The 25726-nt window shown below is 35.5% G+C and overlaps 1 protein-coding gene across 12 annotated transcripts in view; it reads left to right on the top strand.

Annotated features, from left to right (window-relative positions):
• ZNF638 (zinc finger protein 638) overlaps positions 1-25726 on the top strand; it is an 83668-nt gene that overhangs the window by 36584 nt on the left and 21358 nt on the right. For 9 of the 12 annotated variants that reach the window (XM_036263276.1, XM_036263277.1, XM_036263278.1 and 6 more), the window contains 12 exons: positions 613-735; positions 6118-6176; positions 6385-6437; positions 11286-11336; positions 13992-14063; positions 15252-15338; positions 15599-15667; positions 16048-16088; positions 17663-17794; positions 21859-21987; positions 23396-23437; positions 23631-23765. In XM_036263276.1, the coding sequence (XP_036119169.1) occupies positions 613-735; positions 6118-6176; positions 6385-6437; positions 11286-11336; positions 13992-14063; positions 15252-15338; positions 15599-15667; positions 16048-16088; positions 17663-17794; positions 21859-21987; positions 23396-23437; positions 23631-23765 (993 nt within the window). The remainder of the gene's footprint in view (positions 1-612; positions 736-6117; positions 6177-6384; positions 6438-11285; positions 11337-13991; positions 14064-15251; positions 15339-15598; positions 15668-16047; positions 16089-17662; positions 17795-21858; positions 21988-23395; positions 23438-23630; positions 23766-25726) is intronic. The other 3 variants (XM_036263268.1, XM_036263275.1, XM_036263272.1) reach the window with 3 other exon arrangements.

Here is a 25726-nt window from a genome sequence, read left to right on the forward strand (position 1 = left end):
TGTGAGATAAAACAAGGGAACATGGGGTGGAGATTGGTTAGTGTTTTGTTGCAAGAGCTTTAAAAATATCAGACTTGATCTAGCCAGGTGGCTGGGCTACAGCGTTGTCCCACACACCAAAAGGTGGCAGGTTCAATTCCCCATCAGGGGAGATACTTAGATTGCTGGTTCGATTCCCGGTTGGGGCTTGTGTGGAGGATAGCCCATCAACGTTTCTCTCTCCCATCGATATTTCTCTCTCCCTTCATCTCTCTAAACATATCCTTGGATGGGAATTTAAAAAAATGTCAGACTTAAAGCAACTAGACTACATCCTGCCTTATCATTGATTGTTCATTGATCCCTGTCCTTCCATTTCTCATTGTTCCATGAGCCTACCATGGGTCCCTGTTTCCCTCTTCTTATCTTGGTAAAGGTATAGAAATTCTATAAGGTTAAAGGTCCATTTCATGTGTGAAAATATCCTAAAAATCAAATTACACTTTAGCAAAACAATAAGCAAGGTAAAATCAGGACTTGAGGTAATCATAGCTTTATGTTTCATGAAGTAGTATTAAGTCATGCAGAGAATTTTAAGTTAGATTTTTTTACTAATAATATATTTTGTTTTAGGCTTACTTGAAAATGGAATTTAAGGAGGCAGTTACTGCAGTCATGAAGTACATTGAAACAACACCTCTTTTGGTAAAAGGGAAAAATGTGAAAGTATGTGTTACAGGAAAGAAAAAAACACAGGTAAAGTGGATTTAGTTCTGTTTCATTATTGTTGATTTGTTTAAGTTTTTTTGCCTAAGTGTAGCACATACAGAAAAATGCATAAAACAAATGTTTACACAACAGATTGTATGCGTATAGATTCAGAAACACAGGAATTAGCAACCTTTTTATATGTATATATATTATCGTGTTTTGCCAAACAATGGGGATACGTTCTGAGAAATGTGTCAGCAAGTGATTTTGTGATTGTAGGAACATCACAGAGTGTACTTACACAAACCTAGATGGTATAGCCTACTACATACCTAGGCTATATGGTGTAGCCTATTGCTCCTCGGCTTCAATAGAAACCTGTATGGCATGTTTCTGTACTGAATACTGCAGGCAGCTATAACACAGTAGTAAATGTTTGTATCTGAACATAGAAATGGTACATCTATATAGGGCACTTAGTATAAACAGAGCTTATAGGACTGGAAATTGCTCAGGGTGAGTCATTGAGTGAGTAGTGAGTGAATGTGAAGGTTTAGGACATTACTGTACACGACTGTAGACTTTATAAATACTGTACACTCAGGCTAAACTTAATATTTTTCTTTCTTTAGTAATAGCATACTGTAATTATTTTACTTTATGAACTTGAAAATTTAAAAAACTTTTGACTCTTTTGTAATAACACTTAGCTGCTTCTGTAACACCTCTGGAAGGACCTGCCTGAGACTTTTCTTGAGATGTCACTGTTTTCAGGAATATGTCCATGATGTTTTGTTTGCTCTCTTTTTTTCCTCATAGATTTGCTTAGAAGCAGGTAATGCACCATGAACATTCCTTTCGGTTAATGAAACCTTTCAGTGTAGGGGTCCATGTTTGAAACTTTTTAAGTCTCTTTATTTTTGTGTCAGTACTGTGTGATTTCAATTGTTATAAATATAAAATTTATAGTATTTGCCTATTTTTCTAGTACAATCCTTTTTCTTTGTTCTTTATTTAAATTTATTTTGCTTAATCCTGAACATTTTACTCCTTCGTAGTAGTTTCAGAATTAGTTTAAGTTCTCTGAAAAGTATTTTTGGGCCCTGGCCAGTTTGGCTCAGTGGTTAGAGCGTCGGCCTGCGGTCCGGAGAGACCCGGGTTCGGTTCCCGCTAAGGGCACGTACTTCGGTTGCAGTTTGTCCCCGGCCCTGGTTGGTCATGTGGGTGGCAGCCACTCGATGTGTCCCTTCACGTCGATGTTTCTCTCTCTCTCTCCCTTCCTCTCTCTCCCTCCCACTCTGTCTGTACAAAAAATGGAAAAATATCCTCGGGTGAGGATAAAAAAAAAAAAGTTTTTTTTGGGAGGTTAATCAATACTTATTGAACTTGTATTGATGTTTTTATAATACTATTTTTCTGTTAAAAAAACGTGGCTTATCTCTTCAGCAAGTTTTCTATTTCAATAATATTTTTATACCTTTTTGAAGGGAAGTTATTTCTTATATTTACTTGTATGTATTATAAGTATTTAAATTGCTATGAGAGAAAGGACTTTTATTTCTCGTTTTCTGCTAGAGTAATGCATCATCCTAGTTCATATCTGCTCTGCTGCATGCTATCGTTTTATTCCCATTGTGCTGATTTGAATAATAAATTATATGGTAATCCTAGTCATTACCAATTTTGTCATTTAGAATTTTTTCATTTCCAACCAGTGTTTATTAAACAAATAAACTTTTTACCCATAACAGGAAATCTGCAGGTAGGTAGTCCATGTCTGGTACAGCAGCTTTATTATATGTTTAGGAACCCAGCCTTTTTGTTTATCTGCTCCACCATCTTTAGCATGTACTTTTCATCCTCAGTTGTAACATGGTTGCTGTACCTTCTGACATCATTTCTATCTTCTAAGCAGAAAGAAAGGAATAAAAATCAAGAGGAAAATGGGTTTTGATTTTTATTTATTTTGTCTGGGAAGGATTTTTTTACCCACATTTGATTTACCAGAACTGTGAAACATAGCCATCTCTAGTTGTAGAGGAGGTTAAGGGGAAGCAAGAATTAAATGCATAATTTAAGAACTTAAACTTGATCCTGTAGACAGTTAAATATTATTTGAGTAGAGGTATGTCCTGATGAAATGAATGGTTTAGAAAGATTCATCTGGAAGAATGAATTGAGCAAATGACTCTGAATGCAAGGAAAGCTTAGCATATTGAGTAAAGGGGTGAAGAGAAAAGATCGCTTAAGTCCAGTCCACTCGTGTAGTCATTAGCCTGTTGTGATAATAGAACAGTTTTAGGTAGACCTTGAGAATAGAAACTGGAACACATTATACTGGTGACTCTTGAGCAAGACTTGGCTGATCATTACATTTGGAGAACTAGGGAGAAAGATCAGTCTTTTTTTTTTTTTTTTTTTTTTTTTTATCCTCACCTGAGGACATTTTTCCTTTTTTTTTTTTTTTTGGTACATGCCCCTAGCTGGAACAGAACCCGGTACTCTCTGGTCCACAGGCTGGCACTCTAACCGCTGAGCCAAACTGGCCAGGGCTTTCATTTTTTTGTTCAGATAGCATGAGAGGGAGAGAGAGGAAAAGAGAGAGAGAGAGAGAGAGAAACATCGATGATACATTGAGTGGCTGCCTCCCACATGACCCAACCAGGGCCGGGGACAAACTGCAACCGAGGTACGTGCCCCTAGCGGGAACCGAACCTAAGTTTCTGGACTGCTGAGCCAATCCGGCCAGGGCTAAAGATCATTCTTCTTTAATTCTGAAAAGTTCAATCTGGGAAAATTGATGAGTAAGGATACGTTTAAGGTCTTAGAGTATTTCACATAGATTAAAATAATTATCTTGGGTGACTTTTTGTTGAGGTTGGTAAGGTAACACTAAAAGTCCAATAGCCCAACCATATTTGCTATCCTGATTTTCATAAAAATACATAGTGGATGCCCTGGCTGGTTTATCTCAGTGGTTAGAGCTTTGGCCTGCGGACCAAAGACTCCTGGGTTTGATTTCGGTCAAGGGCACGAATTTCAGTTGCGGTTCAATCCCCGGCTCTGGTTGGGGTCATGCAGGAGGTAACCTGTCAGTGTGTGTCTCTCTCACATCGATGTTTCCCTCCCTCCCTTCCTTCCTTTCACCCTACCTGAAAATCAATGGAAAAGTATCCTCGGGTGAGGATTTTTTTAAAAAAGCATAGTGCAAAGAATCAGCATTGGAAACTAGAAAACATACCATCTACCTTTCAGAAACATTGATGATCTTTAACTAAATATGATTTGGATGGTGTTGAATTGAAGTAGCTTTAGAAGGCTAACCCAAGATTCCTTGTTGAGACAGAGCATCAGGCTCAGGGATTGACTGGAGGGGGAACCCCCAACAGAACTCTGGTTATGGCTTCATCAGGGTAGATGTATATGGGGACGGTCTTTTCAGCCTGTTACTCCACAGGGCACATTACATTAATTTTTCCTGCCAGAACAAGTCCAAGAGAGCTGGAAGACCAAACTAGGAAAAAGAAGGGCAGTTACTATGAAAAAGTGTTGCAGGTCAACCCTTTGTAAAAACAAACAAACCTCAAGACTTTAAAATTTTTAATTTTAGCCTTTTCAGCAAATTTCATGGGGATGTTACATCCATTACCTAGAACAAATAGTCAGCTAAGGTCCAAGATGTCATGAAAACGAAAAATAATGCTGGGAACAGTGAACACTGGTTTGAACATTATGGAAAATCTAGTGAGTAACAAGGAGATAAAACGAAAAAGATAACAGTCAGAATTAAGATGAGAGTTCAATTTCATTCAAATTAAAACCTATTTTTTAAAATTTATTTTCAAGTTCTTTTCTGAGGATATTTTTCCATTTATCTTCAGGTAGAGTGGGAGGGGAGGAGAGAGAGAAACATGGGTTGGCTGCCTCCCGCGTGACCCCGATGAGGGCCGGGATCAAACTGCAACTGAGGTACGTGCCCTTGATTGGAATCGAACCCACGACTCTTTTGGTTTGTGGGCTGATGCTCTAACCACTTAGCAACCCAGCCAGGGCTAAAAACTATTTTTAAACATCTGTCAAGTGTTAGGCATTGTGGTATCTGCAGATGATGCAGTGGTGAACAAAAGAGACGTGCTTCCAAACTTCTTGGAGGTTAGTCTATTTAGAAGGTTAAAGATCCTAAAATGATGAAGAGGAAAGACACGGTGTATACATTTACTAAATCCAAACTGCATTTAACTGGAATTACAGAAAGAGGACACCATTTAAATACTGGTGAAGATTTTAAATTTCATACTTACATTGGGGCAACATATAGTGGTCCAGAGCCTGAAACGGTATAACTATAAAAAGGAATAGTCTAGCCTTAGGTAGCAAGGCACCACATTTTCAAGGTTGAATGGGGGAAAGATTGATTCATTGTGGTTCACTACATTTATATCAAGACAAATACTAAATTTTGTCCTCTGGTAGTATTCTCACCATGGGCTCATAAAGTAGTGCATCTATATATCTTTCCTAAAATATTACTATATAAATGAAGAACATTAAGAAATAGAGAAGTTATGATGTAAAATGATGGGTAATGAGCAATGAGACCACTTAAACAGTAAATCTAAGCATATATTTATAAAATAATAAATTGAAAAAAATGTTACTTAAAATAGCCAAAAATCCCTGGCTCAGTGGTTGGAGCATCGGCCTGTGGTCTGGAGAGACCCAGGTTTGGTTCCCGCTAAGGGCACATACCTTGGTTGCAGTTTGTCTGTGGCCTTGGTAGGGTCGTGCGGATGGCAACCACTCGATGTGTCCCTTTCACATCGATGTGTGTCTCTCTCTCTCTTCTTCCTCTCTCTTCCTCCCTCCCACTCTCTGAACAAAATATGGAAAAATGTCCTCGGGTGAGGATAAAAAAAAAGCTAAAAAAAATTTCTTTGGTCTAAAACATACCATCAAAAATTGGTATGTAGCCAAGGGAGTAAGGACTAAATTTTTAAATTTATACAGAAGAAATCTATTGTTTCAAATTTCTTTAAAAATTAAAAATAACTACTAATAGGATTAAAAGGCAGTGAGACTGTTAACGAGGTTATTGTAGTCACAATAAAAGATGGTGGTAGATTGATCATTGTGATAGCAGTTAGACATCTGGAATGTCATAGTGCTATTTGGAGTGTTTTTAAAAGATAATGATAAGATATAGATGAGTAGTAAAAGGTAGGATGTGAAATTATGCTATATGTGATCACAGACTGAAGAAAATATTCTCATTCTATCTGTAAATAGAGAAAGATAATATGCATTTATACTTTTGGGTAGGAAGTTAAAAAATTTTTTAAAAAAATTTCTTAGGCTTTTCTGTGTTTTCTAAAGCATATTACTTGAAAAAGAAACTAAATTTTCTTAATTTTTTTTATTTTTTTGTAGAACAAAGAAGTGAAGAAAAAGACAGCAGATTCCAAGAAAACATCTGCACCTACTTTAAAGTAAGTGATGTTTATGATTTCGTATGTGAGAATGAATGTGCATATGTACTAAAAATGTTCAGTTTTTACAACTGCAATTTTAATGTTTGATTACTAACTCTAGTTTAAATGGGACAGTGTTCAAATTGAATCGTTTTAAACTTATAAACTTTGCATCTTTAGAAGTTTTAGAACTTAGAATTTACTAAATTTTTCTTCTTTTAAATAGAAAAGATGCAGATGCTTCCAAAGCTGTTGAAACTGTGACTTCATCTTCTGCTAGTAAGTTGTTACTTTTAATAATCCTTCTCCAAATGAGTGTATTTTGTAAGTTTACTATATTCTTCTTGCAAAATGATGCTAGGAAAACATTTCTTGTGCTTTAGTAGTAGGGACCCAAAATGGCTCCTGTATTAGGCTGTTTACTACTATGTAGTTAAAGGACCTCTTCTGGAATACCTGTCATCATTCTATAGTTAATAGCTGTTTACATTAGTTTTGCAATACTTCTCTTCATCCCCTCCCAATAAGCCCAAAAGACAAAACATAAAGTATGTTAAGATTGCTTTTCTGGTCCCCTTTGTTTTTGAAAGAGCCAAAATAAACAAAAAAGTCTAAACAGAAATAGATATTATACTCATGTTTCTTTCTTTTTTTTTTTTTTTAATCCTCACCCGAGGATATTTTTCCATTTTTTGTACAGATAGAATGGGAGGGAGAGAGAGGAAGGGAGAGAGAGAGAGAGAAACATCGACGTGAAAGGGACACATCGAGTGGCTGCCACCCGCACGACCAACCAGGGCCGGGGACAAACTGCAACCAAAGTACGTGCCCTTAGCGGGAACTGAACCCGGGTCTCCCCGGACCGCAGGCCGACGCTCTAACCGCCGAGCCAAACTGGCCAGGGCTATACTCATGTTTCTTTATACACAGGAAAGCACATCAAGCAAGCCTTTATTATGAATCTAACTAAATGAATTGTTTATGCAATTTTAATAAACTGGGTTACATTTTTTTCTTACTCTGTTTAGGATTGGAAAGGTGGAGACAAGGAATTTTTTCCAAAATATACACTCTTGAGTCTAGTAAGATAAACAGCTTAATAGTGAGGGATAAGACAAAAACTAAAGTGAAGTAGACATAAAATATATTCAGAATGTTAAATTGTGTTTTATATGTTCTCTTTTGGAAAGGCAGGTGTATAGTATGTTCTGGATTTATTTTCAGAATAGATTAATTAGCTTTCAAGAAACTAATATTCAAGTGACTGGAAAATTGGGTTTCATAGAATATTTCAGTTTTCCATAATGTTTTGTTGAACAGTATGCTAAAGTTACTGGAAGTTAGTGAAGGTGATTATGGATGGCTTCTGGAGGGCAGTGAATTTTGACTAACGTTTTAAATGTGAATATGTAAACAGATAATATATAGGGCAGAAAATACTTCAGTTCATAATAAAGGTAACAGAATTGAGGAGTTACTTTATAGAAAGCCTTGAGGATTCATGCTAGGAAGTTTTGTCATTTGATCCCATTAATATTATAAGTTTTCATTTATAACATTTTTGAAATAATAAGATAGAGATAGAGAACAGATTAGTGGTTGTCAAGGGTTGGAGGGGAGGGAGGGAGGTGGCTGTTGCTATCAGTGGGTAATAGGATAGATTCTTGTAATGGAACTCTACTGTATCTTTGACTGCTGGTCACAGTAATCTACATGCATATGATAGAATTTGATAAAACTAACTATACATTAATTTGTGCATGTAAAACTGGGGAAATCTGAATAGTGGTAGATTGTATCCATATCAGTTTCTTCTTTGTGATATTATACTATAGTTATGCAAAATATTACCATTAGGTGAAATTGGGTGAAGGTTATATGGTATCTCTCCCAGTTATTTCTTAAAATTTCATGTGAATTTACAATTCTCTCAAATTTAAAAGTTAAATAAGTTCGGTAATGCTGATAAAGCTATCGTAGTAAATTAAAACTAAAATAATTTCACTTATGAATATATTGATATAACATTTTAAAGTTAAATATTAGCATGTGGTATCTGGGAGCACATTAAAGGAATAATATACTGTGCCCAAGAGGTCATATCAGAAATATAAAGATGGTTCAAAATTAGGCAATCTGTTCATTCAGTTGACCATATTAGAGGAAGATAAATGCTTAAAAGATATTTAGTAAAGTTTAACATTCATTCTTAGCATTTAAAAAATTCTTAAAGTAGACTACTACCATCTTAATATGATAGTGTTCTTTGTGTATTTGTACTTTTATTCATATACATAGAAATATATATTCATATATCAAGTCAAAAGCCAGCATATGCTTAATAATGAAACAGTTGATGTTTTCCCATTAAGACTGGCAACAAGCGCAGTGGCCAGTTTGGCTCAGCGGTTAGAGCGTTGGCTTGCGGACCAGAGAGTCCCAGGTTTGGTTCCGCTAAAGGCATGAAACTCCGTTGCAGTTTTTCTCTGCCCCGGTTGGGGTCGTGTGGATGGCAACCAGTCCATGTGTCTCTCTCACATTGCTGTTTCTCTCTCTCTCTTCCCCTCTCTCTCTTCCCCTCTCTCTCTTCCCCCCCCTCTCCCTCCTGCTCTATCTGAAGATAAATGCAGAAATGTCCTCCGGTGAGGATTAAAAAAAAAAAAATGACTGGCAACAAGCCCTGGACCATTTGGCTCAGCAACTAGAAAGTCAGCTCATGGCCCTGGTCGCCAAGGTCATGCGGGAGGCAGCCTGTCAAGGTGTCTCTCTCACCTTCACTGCTTCTCTCTATCTCCCTCCCTCCCACTCTATCTGAAGAGAAATGGAAAAATATCCTCAGGTGAAGATTAAAAAAAAAAAGATTGGCAGCAAAACAAGAAATACTCTCACTTTTTTGAATTTACATAAATATTACAACCTTGCGCTGGCTAGTGTGGGTCAGTGGTTAGCGTGTTGGCCCTTGTACCAAAGGGTCACGGGTCTGATTCCCAGTCAAGGGCACATACCCGAGTTGCAGGTTCGAGATCCCCAACCCTGGTTGGGGCAGGTGTGGGAGGCAAATAGTTGATGTCTCTCTCTCTCTCACATTAATCTCCTTCTCTCTCTCTTTCTCTCCCCCTCCCTCCCTCTCCTCCTTTCCCTTCTTCTCTTCCTTCCTCTCTTTCACTCTTTTCTAAAACTCAATGGAAAAAATATCCTCAGGTGAGGATTAACAGCAACTAAATAAATAAATATAATAGCCACTGGCCAATGCACTGTAAATCAAGAGGCATACACATTAGAAAGTAGGATAGAACATTATTATTTGCAACTATGTATGTATGGTGGAAAAGTCAAGTAGGTATGGAAAATCCAAGAGACTATTGAAATGCTGTTAAATATAATTAGCCCTCTTACCTAATTTTCTAATAAAGTGTTTTAATTGCTTTTATATACAAAGAATAACATATAATTTAATAAAATATTTCATTTGCAATAATAAAAAAGGTAAAAGCTATGAAAAGAAAACGTTAAAATACTAAGAGGCACCTAGCTGGTGTGGCTTAGTGGTTGAGCATCGGCTAATGCACCCAGAGGTTGTTGGTTCAATCCCTGGTCAGGGCACATGCCCACGTTACAGGCCCAATCCCCAGTAGGGGGCATGTAGGAAGCGGCCAGTTGATCTTCTCTATCTCCCTCTCCTTCAAAATCAATAAAGAAAAATTATTTTAAAAAAATAAGTAAAATACTAAGGCATTAAAAAATGAGAAATTAAATGAGAAAATGGCTCATTTTTAGATAGAAAACCTCACCATTAGAATCTACCCTTTTTAAAATATATTAAAACAAATATGAACCTGGTAAAATACCAGTAAGATTTTAAAAACATGTAAGCTGATTATAAGCTGATTTTTTGTTGTTGTTGTTAATCCTCACCTGAGGATATTATTTCCATCAATTTTTTTAGAGCGAGTGGAAGGGAGAGAGGGGGAGAGGGAGAAGAAAGATCATTGTGAGAGGAACACACCGCTTGGTTGCCTGCCACATGCGCCGCCACTTGGGGGGTCAAACCTGCAACCCAGGTCTTAACTGGGAATCGAACCTGCGACTCTTTGGTTCTTGGGCTGACAGTCTAACTACTGAGTAATTCCGACCAGGCCATAAGCTGATACTTTTTATTTTTTATTCACAAAAATTTAATTTAGAATAGGCAGGAAGGTTCTGCAAAGGAAGAGTAATTAGGATGGACTAGCACTAACAGATATTAAAATGTATAAAGTTAAAGATTCAGAGTAGTTCCATATAGCTGAATAAATAAACAGAAGATAACTAGGATAGAAGAAATAATTCTTCAAAAGATTGAATATCAATAAATTATTATGGTAATGTTTCAGAATAATGAGAAAAAGATCAGTTATTCATTAAATTAACTATCCACTTTATAAAAGTAAAGAACTTATAATGTCAAAATAAATCATAGATGGATCAAAGATTTAATATTATACATAAGATGCTAAAGTGTTGAAAGAAAATGTGAGGTTTTTGTATTTTAAATTTCAGAGTGAGAAATGTCCTAACTGTAATCAGGAAGACATTTGACTACATAAAAAGTATCTTTTTATAAGTATTATGTATAACTTTTTAAAAAATTGTTACTGATCTTCCTAACATATAAAGAGCTCTAATAAATAAGACAAACCTCAACAACCCCAAAGAGAAATTGGCAAATAATAGAGATTAATTACACATATGAAAATTGACACAACTTTACTAGTAATTAAAGCAACAAAAATTGTCATACCCGTTTCTATCTCAAATTGGAGTGGCGAAAAACTTCTTTTACATACTGTGTTTGTGTGGAAATGGGGAAGTCCCATTCTTATATACTATTTATTAATGTGAATATTAATTGGTACAACGTTTCTGGAGGACAATTTAATGTTAATTGTTAAAATTTAAATCTGTGCCTTTGTGTCAACAAGTCCAAGTCTAAGAATTTACCTATAGTTACAGTTCCACGTGTATACAAAGATGAGTATAGAAATGTTTCTTGCTGTTTTTTGTTTTCAAAATCATTGCCAGGTTAGCTCTTTAAAAAATCTAAATTGTGTTATTTATACTATATTATTGATATGTTTTTTGTTCTAGCCAAAACTGGACAAGCCAAGACATCTGTAGCCAAAGTGAATAAATCTTCAGGTAAGGTTTTTATTAGGATTTTAGGCATCTTAGTTAACCTTAAATCATTTAAGAAGTATATAGTAGTAGTGTTGGATTTCATGTGATGTAGTAGATGTTAAGTGCATATTAATCTTTGAAATTTATAGTCATCTAGAAACTTTGAGGGAGGAGATTTAGTAGATAATGCTCTTTCCTTGCAGTGATTATAAATATCAAAATAAGATAATTTGACAGGGTAACTATTTCTTATGATGATATCAGAGATATTTTCCTCATTCTCTTTTATTGAGGTCTTCTCTCTACTTTCTTTAATGAAATAGTGCAGATAAATTTACTGCAATTTATGTTCTCGTTGTCGTTTTTATGGGCTATTGTGGGTTTAAAAGTAATTTTTAATTTTTTTCCCTTTCCCTAGCATTACCTTCCTTTCTATTTGCCCTCCCATTTCTGCTAAATGCCTGTTAATTTAGTGGGTAGAGGTCAGTGTATTAAATGCTTCCCTATAGTGGTAGAAAGGAAATGAAGCAGCATTGAACTGGCAGATATCATTGTTAATGGCAAAGCCAGAATGTTCATATAATAGTTTCTTTAAAATCTTTTTTCTTTATCCTCACCTGAGGACTTTTTTGCATTTACCTTCAGATAGAGAGGGGGGGAGAGAGAGAGAGAGAGAGGGAGAGAAACATCGATGTGAGAGAGAGACATCTACTGGGTGCCACCCACAAACCCCAACTGGGGCCAGGGATGAACTGCAACCAAGGTACGTGTCCTGGCTTAAAGGGAACCGAACCCAGGTCTTTTAGGTCCGCGGGTTGACGCTCTAACTGCTGAGCCAAACCGGCCAGGGTGTATATAATTGTTTCTTTTTTTTTTATTTTTATTTATTTATTTATTTTTTTTTTATCCTCACCGGAGGACATTTTTCCATTTTTTGTTCAGGTAGAGTGGGAGGGAGAGAGAGGAACAGAGAGAGAGAGAGAAACATCAATGTGAAAGGAATACATCGAGTGGCTGCCACCCGCACAACCGACCAGGGCTGGGGACAAACTGCAACCGAGGTACATGCCCTTAGCGGGAACCGAACCCGGGTCTCTCAGGACCGCAGGCCGACACTCTAACTGCTGAGCCAAACCGGCCAGGGCTATAATTGTTTCTTAAAAGCAGTAATCCGAGGATGCCAGGGATGGCTAGAAAGTTGTTTTGAAGATGTGTTTATTTAACAGACAGTTTTATATTACTTTGATAGTAAGTTTATGTGAGTCATTGGTAGAGATTTAGGTGAGTGAGTGCTAAAGCCACTAGCCACCCTTTTAACTGGTGGAAATTAATTTTAGATATTTTTTTCCTTACATTCTGGTCCCCTTTAGAGTAGTAAAGTGAACTGACTTGTGGTAGCAACATAGAGATGGGTGAAAGAAATAATTTTAGGACTCATTAGGGCTCAGGTTACTGCAGTGTGACAAAAATTTTTAATGACTGGTTCAGTGACAGTTTATAAGGATTGGTATTGCTCTTTTTGAGCAAAGATTAGGTCTGTCTTTAGATATAAAGGGTGGATTTGTAAACAATTTCAATTGATTTTTGTGGATGTCAATAATTATTTTCCTTTGTGTAACTTTTCTAAGCATGATCACATTCTCACAGGGCTCTGTTAGGTGTTATGGCAATTACCACCCTTGTTTATAAATGGGGAGATGTGTACAGAAATTGGTTAGTGCACCTAAGTCTTCACAACTTAACTTAGATTTGAACTTGGACCTAATGGCTTCTGACCTGGGCTTTCTCTTCATACTACCTTGTTATGAATCCTAATTTTCAGAGCTAAGCCTCCTGTTGTTCTCTGAATAGAAAGGGTTTTGGCTCTGTGGCGATCTTATTGTTGACACTTTGATAAACAGTCTTTATAAACAACATCATCTTGGAAAATAAGCAACCATAATAGATGCGTATATAAGAGGAAAGTCCAGAGCAATGTAAATACTCCTGTTCAGATAGGGCCCGCTAGAAACGAGTCAAAGTAATTTTTCCATGGCCTGACCATGATGTAGGTGTCCTTGAATGCTTTTCATCTTTTCATCAACTGGGAGCCAAAGAAGCATGAGCCAGGAGACCCTAAATATAATTGTTTTTGGAACCATTAAAAGCTACACGGGACTGTTTTTATATCCTTTTAGTAATTTTGCCTCAAGTTGATCCACCCATTCAGAGATTTATTTAACTTGCTATTTTTATGTACCTGAATTCTTACTTCAGTAATGTTTTTCTTCCTGAAGACAATATCATCATTGCTAGGTTTGAAAAATGGTCTGTGTTGCCCTGGCCGGCTGGCTCCGTTGGAGATTGTGGATTTGATTCGCGGCCAGGGCACGTATCTAGATTGTGGGTTCAATCCCTGGTGTGGGCACCTACAAGCCAATTGATGTTTCTTTCACATTGATGTTTCTCTCTCCCTTCCTCTCTCTAAAAAAAATCAGTCATAAAAATACAACATATTCTTAGGCGAGATTTAAAATAATAATAATAATAAATAAAAAACGGCTGTACACCAATAGGTGATAGCATTATATGTTTCGAATAAAACCTAGCCCATCACTCTTATATTCTTTCTTTGTGAGGTTCTTTGGGGATTGTTGATATTAAACCAATTTTGACTACAGCTTTATTGTGATTTAGGGAAATCAACGGGTTCTGTAAAATCTGTGGTAACAGTAGCTGCTAAAGGTAATAAAGCTTCAGTCAAAACAGGTAAGACCTTTGGGAGGGGAGAGGTCTAATTAAGCATGGTTTTGTTTTTCTTGCAGTTCACATTCAGTTGTATTAGTGTCAGGTGTACAGCATAGTGGTTAGACATTTGTATAACCTACAAAGTGATAGCCCCCAACAAGTCTAGTACCCACCTGACACCATACATAGTAATTAAAATATTATTGACTGTATTTTCTACTTCAAACTATATTTTATCTACTTATTTTTTTACTGAACTTATGGGAGTGGCATTGGTTCACACAGCCATACAGGTTTCAAGTATATAACTCAATAAAACATCTGCACACTGCATCACACCCCAAGCAAAGTCTCTTTTTGTCCTCATTTTAAGTATATTAATCTGCCTTAAAAAATAGTATAAAATGATATCAAAACCAAATTTTAAATTTATACAATTTGTAGTACCTAATAACATCTTGAAAAATTTAGTAGATACTTCTTTAATATTTAAAACCTAAAACAAACAGAACTGTAAATTTTTGGTACTTTGATCTTTGATGTTATCTACTATCGTAGACATATTTTTGTGTGGAAACCTTTTTGACAGCTATACAGGGTGGGAGTGAGTATGCAAAACAATTTATTCTTGTATTATTAATTACTGTATTATTTTCCATACAAACAACTGTATAATTACAGGCTCTTCTGCTACTTCCCCCCGACAAATTGTTTAATCTTTGTTTTCCTTATTTTATAAAGCTGTCACTTCATATTACCTTCCTTAGCTTGTTCAGTTCTGATGTTTATTACTGTAAATATTTTTTCTTTCCATATTACAAGAATGTATTTCCTTTATAAAGAAATGGAACACTGTTTTAAATAAATATAACATGTGTAAACTAACATGATCTTTTTCAGTATACTAAAGTAAAGTACCTTTGTAGAAATTATAAAATGTGATTTTTGTGTATGTGATTATAATGTGTTCTGTCATCTGAGGGTTAAATAATGTGGCTCATTAATGGCCATCAACAAAATTGTATCTCAGTTTAAATTTGCTTTAAACCTGATTGGTAAACACATATTGAAAATAAATAGAAATAAATATATAGAAAAGAACTGCTTTTATAATAAAGTTGAACTACTTATTTAGTAATATATTAGTGTGACACATACTAAATGACCAAACAGACCCTTAGAATAATGGTTCGATTTTGCTTTTGACAGCAAAATCCAGTGGAAAGAAGTCTCTAGAAGTCAAGAAGACTGGCATTGTCAAAAACAAAGATGTCAGTAAACCTATGGCTATATCAGGTAACCTTGAAATGCTGTCATTTAATGCTTTCTTTTCTTTAGATCTCTTGGTGTATATTGAAGGTATATTTTGAAATTATTACTTAACAATCTTCAAAGGAATTGTTTTGTTTTCAAAGTGAAACTTATATTAGCTATGACTTAAATCAGGTCATCCTCAAAAGAGTTGGAATAAACTAGCTAAAGTTCCTGTTTAGATTCATTAGTTTAATTATATTAGTGTGTTTTTCTAGACTATTAAAGCAGATTATTTCATGCAGAAAACCCTGAAGTAAAGACCAGTGTGGAAGTTAAAGCCACTGAAAATAGTGCTAAAGAAACTATTTCAGGTAGGCCAATAGAAAAAAAAAATTTTTTTTCTCATGTTAAAGGTAGAAAATTAAAATTTTAGGAAAATGTAGTATTTCATTTTTTGTCATGTCTGTATGTTTGTGTGTATATTTTTAAATATGAGATTCATACCTAATTGAAATTAATATTATGGTTTAGATCTTCACTCTGTCTCTTGATTATTCTGAAATTTTGTTCTTGGGATAAAACTACATGTTTTATTTAAAGGCCATTGTTACTTCTGTAGCTATTTCCTACTTAAATTCGCTACTCTTTTGTACGTTGTATACATATTCATGTAATTACTATTTAATACATTGTAGGGTCTTGATAAATAAAATATATCTGCGTGAATTCTTATTTTATTTTGTATTTTAAGAAGCTGCTTTGGTGGTCACAGAAAATGAAACAGTTAACAAGGTCAGTTTTTATATTTTATATACTTTTGTAAAGTTTAAGAAATTTTGGCACAACCTAATTTTCTTTTACTATAAACCCACATTAAAAATGTATAGGGTTTGGCATGGTAAAAAATTCCAGTTATCCTTTTACTTTTAAAATACGGTTTGAGTTAAAAAATCTTGAGCTGCAGAGTAAGTCCCCAGAATTTAGGAACCGAATATTAGTAAGTGTACATGTTTATGAGGATTAATTTTCACTGAGAACAAAACATTAGGCCAAAATGGTGTTTTGAGTAAACAACAAGTTGTCAAAATAAAACCATTGGGATTTTATGAAATCCTTTTTTTCTTTTTAGCTAGAGGCAAAAGATAAATATGTTAATATTTAGAACACCAGTTCTTTGTGCTTTTAGAGGAGCAAGTGGGGTTTGCTATTTTATTTGAAGGGCATAAAGTTCACTTTATTGTTTTCCTGTGGTTACATCTGTTATGAATATATTAAAATCTCATTAATTTAGATTTTATTGGTTAAGATTTTGAGATCATTCAGGTGTTAAGCATAAGTTTACTTTTGACTGGGAGGTAGATTAATTCTCCAAATGGTCAGTAGTATGTCTTTCTATTTTTTTTAGGAAGAATATATATATATATTTTTTACCATCCTCACGCAAGGACATTTTTCCATTCTTTGTTCAGGTAGAGTGGGAGGGAGAGAGAGGAACAGAGAGAGAGAGAAACATCGATGTGAAAGGGACACATCGAGTGGTCGCCACCTGCACAACCAACCAGGGCCAGGGACAAACTGCAACCAAGGTTCGTTCGTGCCCTTAGCGAGAACCGAACCCGGGTCTCTCCGGACCGCAGGCTGACACTCTAACCGCTGAGCCAAACCGGCCAGGGCTAGGAAGAATATTTTAAAGCACTAATAGAATGTTTTAGATTCACTTAAAGTAGTTTAGAAGGAACCATTTATGAACACAGTAGTTAAAATCATTCTCAGCTGGTTTATGAAAATTATAACTTCCCACCTTTTTCCTAAAGGAAAAGTCGGAAGTTGCCAAATTTACTATTGTATACCTTTGGGGGATTTCTCCAACATCTACTAAAGGAAATATTGGCATTGATGAGTCATCTTGAAGAATAAAATAGATCTGAGAGAAGAGAATGTAGAAAAGAAAGTACTTACTTTTTAGTGGGGATTGTGTTATGGGGTATAAGAATGCTAAGAGACTAGGTAAGCTTTTTGTACATTGCTTAAACGTGATTATTTTATTCAATAAGATAAAACGATATATAACTAAAAGGAAGTTATAGTCAGAGACAGGCAAACTTGTGTTTTTGAACCATTGTTGAAAAGAGAATTAAAGACCTTGACTAGATGCAGAGGTGGTATGGCCGAAATTATTCTGTGTACTTGAAGAGAAGTTTGCATTTTGTTTTGTTTTTAATTTGAGATTCAGACCAGCCTTCTAAATTGATTAGTTTTAGTATTAAATACAACTTAAATACTAACATAACATTATCTGCAGTGTAAGCTTAGGTAAATATAAGAGCAGTTATATTTTATTGTCAATTCTTAAATTTGTTTTGAAGGAAACAGAGGAAATGTGTGTGGTACTCATTTCTAATTTGCCAAATAAAGGATATTCTATAGAAGAAGCTCATAACCTAGTAAAACCATTTGGTGATGCAAAGGATATTTTGATTTTATCATCTCATAAAAAGGTAAGAGTTGATAACAAAGCTGTTCTCTGCAAACACGTTTTAAAAAACATTAAGTTCACAAAGAAAAGGTTTAAAAACAGTATCTCAAAATAAGCTGGTTTAGGCTAAGGAACTTTTAAAATGTAAAACACAGATATCCCTTATTTTGTATTATTTTAATGAAACATTTTTATTGAATGGGAGGAATGGCTTACTAATGTGTCAAAGTTTTGCTCAAAGTTTTAGTTTAATAGAAAAATTTACATTTTTATTATGTTAATACAAGTTTTTAAATGACTTACAAAATTTTGTAGGGTACTTTTTTTTACTAGTATTTCTGCTGTTTTACCAATGATACTCAAATGGGAAGTAACCATTTTCAGACTCAAACTAACGATGTTATCAGTACTTTGAACAACCTGGGTTTGTTGTATATTTTACATTTTCTATGATATCCTCCATGATAAGTATATTTTACTTTTGTAATTGTAAAGCAAAAAATGTATTGTTAATAATGAACTCATTATGGAAGGTATTTTATAGAAGATGAGCTAGATTTCAGGAAAATTTAAATAGTAGAAACAACACAGAGTGGTGGAAAGTGGTGTTCTTATAACAGAAGAGAATTGGTGATCTCTAGAGATCTTTGCGAATAATAGAGTAAGGTGTATATATGTGATGGTAGTTAGTGTGCTTAAGAAAACAGGATAGGGACTTCCGGTCAAGATGGCGGCGTAGGTAAACGCAGTATTGTGTTCTCCCACAACCACATCGAAGTTACAGCTAAACTACAAAACAACCATCATTCAAAACTGCCTGAAGTCAAGCTAACTGGAAGTCCTACAACTACGGAATTAAAGAAGCAGCCACATCGAGACTGGTAGGAGGGCGGAGGTGGACAGGCTGGTCCCATACTCACATGCGGCGGAAAAAAATTAGAAGGATACCTTTGCTGGGAAGGTCCTCCCTGAGGACTGAGTGGCCCCTGTCTCACACCAGGCACCCCGCTCAGGGTTCCAGTGCCAGAAAGAGAAGTCCCCATGATTTCTGGCTGGAAAAACCAGTGGGAACTGAGGCTGAGGGAGGGTGAGGCAGCTGGAACCCCAGGCAGCTCCTCTTAAAGGGCCCACTCACAGACTTACTCGGGCTCACTCCTTCTGTGCTCCAGCATTGGGGAGGCAGCTTGAAAGGCACCAGAGACATATGGAGAAGAACTGAGTTGTTTGGCATTGGGGCAAGGGCTGGAGAGGCAGCTTTCTCCTGGACAGATGTCCTGTCAGAGGCCTTTGTTCCTTTGATGAGGCCTTTCCTGGGGCGGCAGACAGCCGCCATATCTGAGACTCCAGCAACCTGGCTCAGACTGCTCTACCCTGGTGATTCCCTGAGGCCCCGCCCCACCCAACTTTCAGGCCCACCCAAGCTGTTTCCAGTGGCTTTACCTACCTCTTGTAAGTAATACATAGAAACAAACACAGAGAAGCAGTCCAAATGAAGAGACAATAGGTTCCGAATGAAAGAACAGAACAAAACTCCAGTAAAAGAACTAAGGGAAATGGAGATAAGCAACCTAACAGATGCACAGTTCAAAACACTGCTTTATAAGGATGCTCAGTGAACTTAGTGAGAATGTCAGTGAACTTAGTGAGGGCCTCAAGAGCATATAAAAGGAGCAGTCAGAAATGAAGGATGCACAGTCAGATAAAGAATAATTTACACAGATTTCAATAGTAGAGCAGGTAAAGCCAAGAAGCAAACCATCGATTTGGACTATAAGGAAGCAAAAAATACCCAATCAGAACAGCAAAAAGAAAAAAGAATCCAGAAAAATGATAGTGTAATAAGCAGCCTCTGGGACAACTTCAAGAGTAACAACATTTGCACCTTGGGGGTGCCAGAAGGAGAAGAGAGAGAACAAGAAATTGAAACCTGTTTGAAATAATAATGGCAGAAAACTTCCCTAACTTGGTGAAGGAAACAGACATACAAGTCCAGGAAACGCAGAGAGTCCCAAACAAGAGGAACCTCTTGGGCCCAAGAGGCCCACACCAATACACATCATCATCAAAATGCAAAAGGTTCAAGACAAAGAGAGAATCTTAAAAGCAGCAAGAGAAAAGCAGTTACCTACAAGGGAGTTCCCATAAGGCTGTCAGCTGATTTCACAAAAGAAACTTTGCAGGCCAGAAGGGAGTGGCAAGAAATATTCAGAGTGATGAAAAGCAAGAACCTACAACCAAGATTACTCTATCCTGCAAAGCTGTCATTTAGAATCGATGGCCATATAAAGAGTTTCCTAGACAAGGAAAAGCTAAAGGAGTTCATCACCACCAAACCATTATTATATGAAATGTTGAAGGGTCTTCTTGAAGGAAAAGATAAAAAATATGAACAATCAAAATGGTAATAAATACATATCTATCGACAATTGAATCTACAAGCAAAATGAACAGGCAGAATAGAAGCATTCACATAGATACAGAGAACATTATGTTGGTTGCCAAATGAGAGGGGGTTGGGGGAATGGGTGAAAAAGGTAAAGGGATTAAGAAGTACAAATTAGTTGTTAGACTGACAAACCTCAAAGGGAAGGGGGTGTGGAGGTGGCAGGAGATAAACCAAAGAACTTACATATATGTATACATAACCAATGGACACAGACAACAATATGGGGAAAGGCATGAGGGGGTCAGTAGGGGAAAAATGAGGAACGTCTGTAATACATTCAACAATAAAGATGAATTAAAAAAAAGAAAACAGGATAGGAGAGGAAGATTAGTACAAGTGAATCATATGCAATTCACATTAAAAGTAGACTATTTGTAAACATACTGAAACCCATTGAATTGTATACTTAATAGATGAACTTTTTGATATGAATATTATATTTCAGTACAGCTGTTAAAAATGTTATTTGTAATGTTTAGAGAGAGACAAGTATAAAAGAATGCATTTTTTTATATAAAACTTTTTCTATGACAATGCATTGAAATAGAAAATCGTGAGAATCTGGGAACAAGTATTCAAATTCATACTTTACATTATATACTAAAATATATGTATGAGTAGATAGGTAAGTATAAAATAAAAATATGGGAAATCTGGATTATTATCTGTCCAATTTTGATTAGAGTTGGGCAGGAGTATTAACTTTTTGGAAATGTTATACTTTTTTAGATATTTGGAAAAGCATCAGATTCAATTATATAAACATTTTAAACATTTGTAAAAGTAACATAATAAAAGCAAAATGGAAATAAATATTTGTAATGTGCAAAAGGACTCATCCATATCATGCTATAAAATAGTTAAGACATTTACATTTTCAATAGACAAATGACAAAGTGTAATAATTTTTATTGTTAATCCTCACCCAAGGGAGGGTATTTTTCCATTGATTTTTTAGAGAGAGAGGAAGGCAGACGGAGGGAGGAAGGGAGGGAGACAGAAACATTGATATGAGAGATACACATTGATTGGTTGCCTCCTACATGAGCCTGGACCAGGCCGGGCATCGAACCTGCACCAGGTATGTGCTCTGGACTGAGAACAAAACCCTTGACCCTTAGATTTTCACCTAATTAACTAACCTCTTTGCATACCCAGGTATGAAAATTAAAACCCAAATGTATGAAGCTACAATTTTATACCTATGAAAATAGCAAAATTAAAAACAACTTGTTGATCATTACATATTTCTTTGGTTTTGTCATTTCTCATACTTCTCCTATTTTATTGACCATTAAATGTATTAGCAAATTTTCACTGAATGTCTGCTATATGCTATCAAGACACTGTTCTAGGTATTAGGTATACAGTGATAAGATTATCCTTAATGTCATTTACTAGAATGTCCTCTCCTGTTTTTTTCTTTAGTATTTGTTTATGAGTTCAGTTATTCATTATTTCTTGCTTATGGTTGTATTATTCTGAATTTATTGGCCTCATGTTTCTGAGGAATGCATTTTTTATCTTAAAATATTTACTAATTTATTCAATTTATTTGACTCCTAAGTATTAAATCTTTTCACGAAAAAGTAACTTAAATAAGACACTTATTTTCATTTTTGTAATTTCTGTTTTAAAAGGCAATTATAGAAATAAATAGGAAATCTGCAGAGTCTTTGGTAAAATTTTATACCTGTTTCCCAATATCAGTGGATGGAAATCAACTCTCAATAAGTATGGCTCCTGAAAACATGAGTGTAAAAGATGAGGTAAATAATACCATCATTTTAATTAAAATTTTTATTAGATTTATTATAGTCTGTTATATTTTCTAGTTTTCTTTTTTGGTGCACTTTTTCTCTCAGACGGCGAGAAGCTTCTTTCTCTCCCTCCACAGCCTTGGCCATCCCACTGTATTAACTACATTTTAAGAGAATCCTATTCTTTGTGTATGTTCGGTTGGGGAAAATGTTAACTATTGTCTGTAGAATACTGTCTGTACCCTTATTTCTCTGCCATTATCTGTCATACAATCTAGAATCTCAGAGGTTATCTTCAGTTTTTTTCTCTTATTTCTTAAGTTTGTTACTGGGTCTTATCTCTTTTTGAATCCTAAATATTTCTGGACTTTGTTCTCTGCTTATCTGATTCACCATTGCTTCACCTCTTAAAACCTCCGAGGATATATTTTTCATCGATTTTAGAGAGAGAAAGGGAGAGGAAGAGAGAGAAACATCGAAACATCGATTGGTTGCTTCCTGTATGCACCCTGACTAGGGATCAGAACCGCCACCCTACCATACATGGGACAACACTCAGTACATGGGAGCCACACTGGCCAGGGCTCTACCTTCATTTTTGTCTCCCTGAAAACCTTTTCCACAGAGTCATGAGACCAACATACGATTGAAATCTGTTCAGGTCTATTTAACTGATTTGGAAACTTTGTTGTTTTTGTGTGGCTTATTATCAACTAACTGCTAAAATGCAGGAGGCAGAGATGTTAGAATCTCTAGAGTAAGGTAGAAATGCATGTAATTTGAAAAAGCCTTCTATTGAGAATCACTTAATGTGATGCAATTGCTGGGATTATTTTATACATGTCAGTAGTATTGAAGAGAATTTTAAAAATTAAGAACCATAGTCTCATAAGTAAAAGTTCATTTCCTGTACATGTAAGCCTTCCATTTGCTTTGACATTCTTGTCTCGTGCCACTCTTGACCTCTTTATAATTCAGCAGCACCCAGTAGATAAACATTTAATACCTTGCCTTTTATTTTTTTTTTTTTTTACTAGCCTACATCTTTGTTCTTCCTCATCCCCTACTTAGCTTAGTTAACTTGTTTTTTATAATTTGAATCCTCTTAGTATTTGCTAAATTAAATCTCTTATTCCTTGTATATGCATTTGAGTGTCCTCCCCTAACTGGTACCACTTTATTGATCTTTAATGTACCTAGGGGAATAGGATAAATTAGGTTTATGGGTAGGGTGGGACTTGCATAATTTGTTTAGGAAGAAGGAAAGATTTGTAGGTAATAATTGCTGACTCTTCATTTTATGAAACAGTGCTTATTGATTATTTATAAATGTTATTTTATTATAAATCTTGACTAATTAAACATGTGAATGAGGAATAGCTTACACCTTTAACCTTGTTGCACTTTGCTTTTCTAGGAAGCTACATTTATAGCCTTGATTAAAGAAAATGATCCAGAGGTGAGTTTTGCATTAACTGCTTTCCTAGACTTGCTTAATTGATAGAACATTGGTTGTTTGTATCCACCTGCTAAAAATTAAAAGAAACCTTAGTACTAATTTTAAAATTAAACTACTATTAATCTGTGTTTTACATTTGATACTTCAGTTGATTTCTCCTTTTCTATGCTGTCTCTTTAAAATGAAAATACAGGCAAATATAGATAAAATATACAATCAATTTGTACATCTTGATAACTTGCCTGAAGATGGACTTCAGTGTATACTTTGTATAGGACTTCAGTTTGGAAAAGTGGATCATCATATATTCTTGAGTAATAAAAACAAGGTAACCAAGTCTCTCCTATTTTGACTCTGTGTTCTATAGAAAATATAAAACTGTATCCTGTGTTCTTTTGGTCTGCTTCTGAACTGAAGCACCTATAAGCACTATTCAACCTCTAAGCAGAATTATGATAGACCAGTGTATTTTCTTTGGGCTGTGGCAAGAAGGAAGAGATGATCTTTCTCCTAGAACTTCCTAGTTATTTATTTATTTATTTATTTATTTATTTATATCACAACAGCTTTATGTAGTGGTGTAGGCTGTTTACATACATTAAATAATTTTTAAAACTTCAAAGAACCTTATGAATATTTCTATTTTACACATGGGAAAGGTTAGGACAAAGCCCACACAGAGGCAGAGGCCAGGCATTAAATTCAATCAGGACTGTTTTATTTTATTTTATTTATTTTACTTTTTATTTATTTTTAAAAAATTTTTCTATTGTCATTATTTTATTTTTGTTACAAATGTTTCTCCTTTTTTTCCCCGTTGACACCCACCCTCCTCCTCATCCCCCCACCCCGTCCCCAGTTTTGTTGTCTGTGTCCATTGGTTATGCGTACATGCATGTAAGTTCTGTGGTTTATCTCTTCTCTCCCCCCACCACCCTCTCTTCTGAGGGTTGTCAGTCTGTACCCTACTTTCCACGTCTCTGGGTTTACTCTGTTTCTCAGACTGTTGTGTTCATTATATTCCACAAGTAAATGAGATCATGTGGTATTTGTCTTTTTCTGCTTTGCTTGTTTCGCTTAGGATAATATTTTCCAGGTCCCTCCATGTCGTCTCAAAGGTTAAGAGATCTTTCTTTCTTACAGCTGTATAGTACTCCATTGTGTGTATGTACCATAGCTTTTTTATCCATTTGTCTACTGATGGATACTTGGGCTGTTTCCAGATCTTAGCTATTGTAAATAGTGCTGCTATGGACATGGGGGGTACATATATTCTTTCTGATTGGTGTTTCAGGCTTCTTAGGGTATATTCTTAGAAGTGGGATCACTGGGTCAAATGGCAATTCAATTTTTAAGTTTTTTGAGGTAACACCATAGTGTTTTCCATAGTGGCTGCACCAGTCTTCATTCCCACCAGCAGTGTACTAGAGTCCCCTTTTCTTCACACCCTCGCCAAAACTAGAACTTCCTAGTTTTAAGGAGAAATAAAACTTGCACAATGCAGAAAGGTAATATAGTGCAAACAATATTATCTTATGGGGAAGTTTTAGACTTAGACTCATCTAGCTTTAACTTTCTTTGTACCTTGGCTAAGTTGGTTTACACTTTTACTTCTTAAATGTAAAAGGAAAAGGTGTTACTAGGTATTTTTCTAAAGCAACAAAACACATAGAGAGTTAGGTCTCTTTGTTTAGTGATATGGAAAGAAGTATAAAATGATCATTCTTTACTTCTGTGCTTTGACTTACTTTCTTAAAAGAAATTACTGACTTTATATTTGCTATGCCCTCTGTGTTTATATTTAATTTAGATATACGTCCATTAAAAGGAGATTTTCGTTAACCTTATATTACCTAGAAAGTTAGGGTTTCGTATAAAAGTTGGAAATATTTACTTTATAAAAAATACTTAATTGATCAACAGCTAGTTATTAATTTCTTTGACATGCTTCTGATACATAGAACATTTTTGGTATTTTAGAAATAGTGATACAGGATGGAAAAGAGATGACAGGTGGCATAAGGAATTCTACACCTTTAGACATCTTTTATTCTCTTTAAATATACCATCCTTTTTATTATTATCAATGTTATTGATTTTAGACAGTAATGAAGAAAGAGAGAGAAAAACATCTATGTGAGAGAGAAACATCCATCTGTTGCCTCCCACACGCACCCAGATTGAGGATCGAACGTGCATCCTGCGTATGTGTCCTGAGTAGGAATCAAATCCACTACCTATTGGCGTATGGGATAACGCTCCAACCACCTGAGCCACACCAGCCATGTC

The sequence above is a fragment of the Molossus molossus genome, unplaced genomic scaffold (assembly GCF_014108415.1).
Source record: "Molossus molossus isolate mMolMol1 unplaced genomic scaffold, mMolMol1.p scaffold_m16_p_15, whole genome shotgun sequence".
Classification (NCBI taxonomy): domain Eukaryota; kingdom Metazoa; phylum Chordata; class Mammalia; order Chiroptera; family Molossidae; genus Molossus; species Molossus molossus.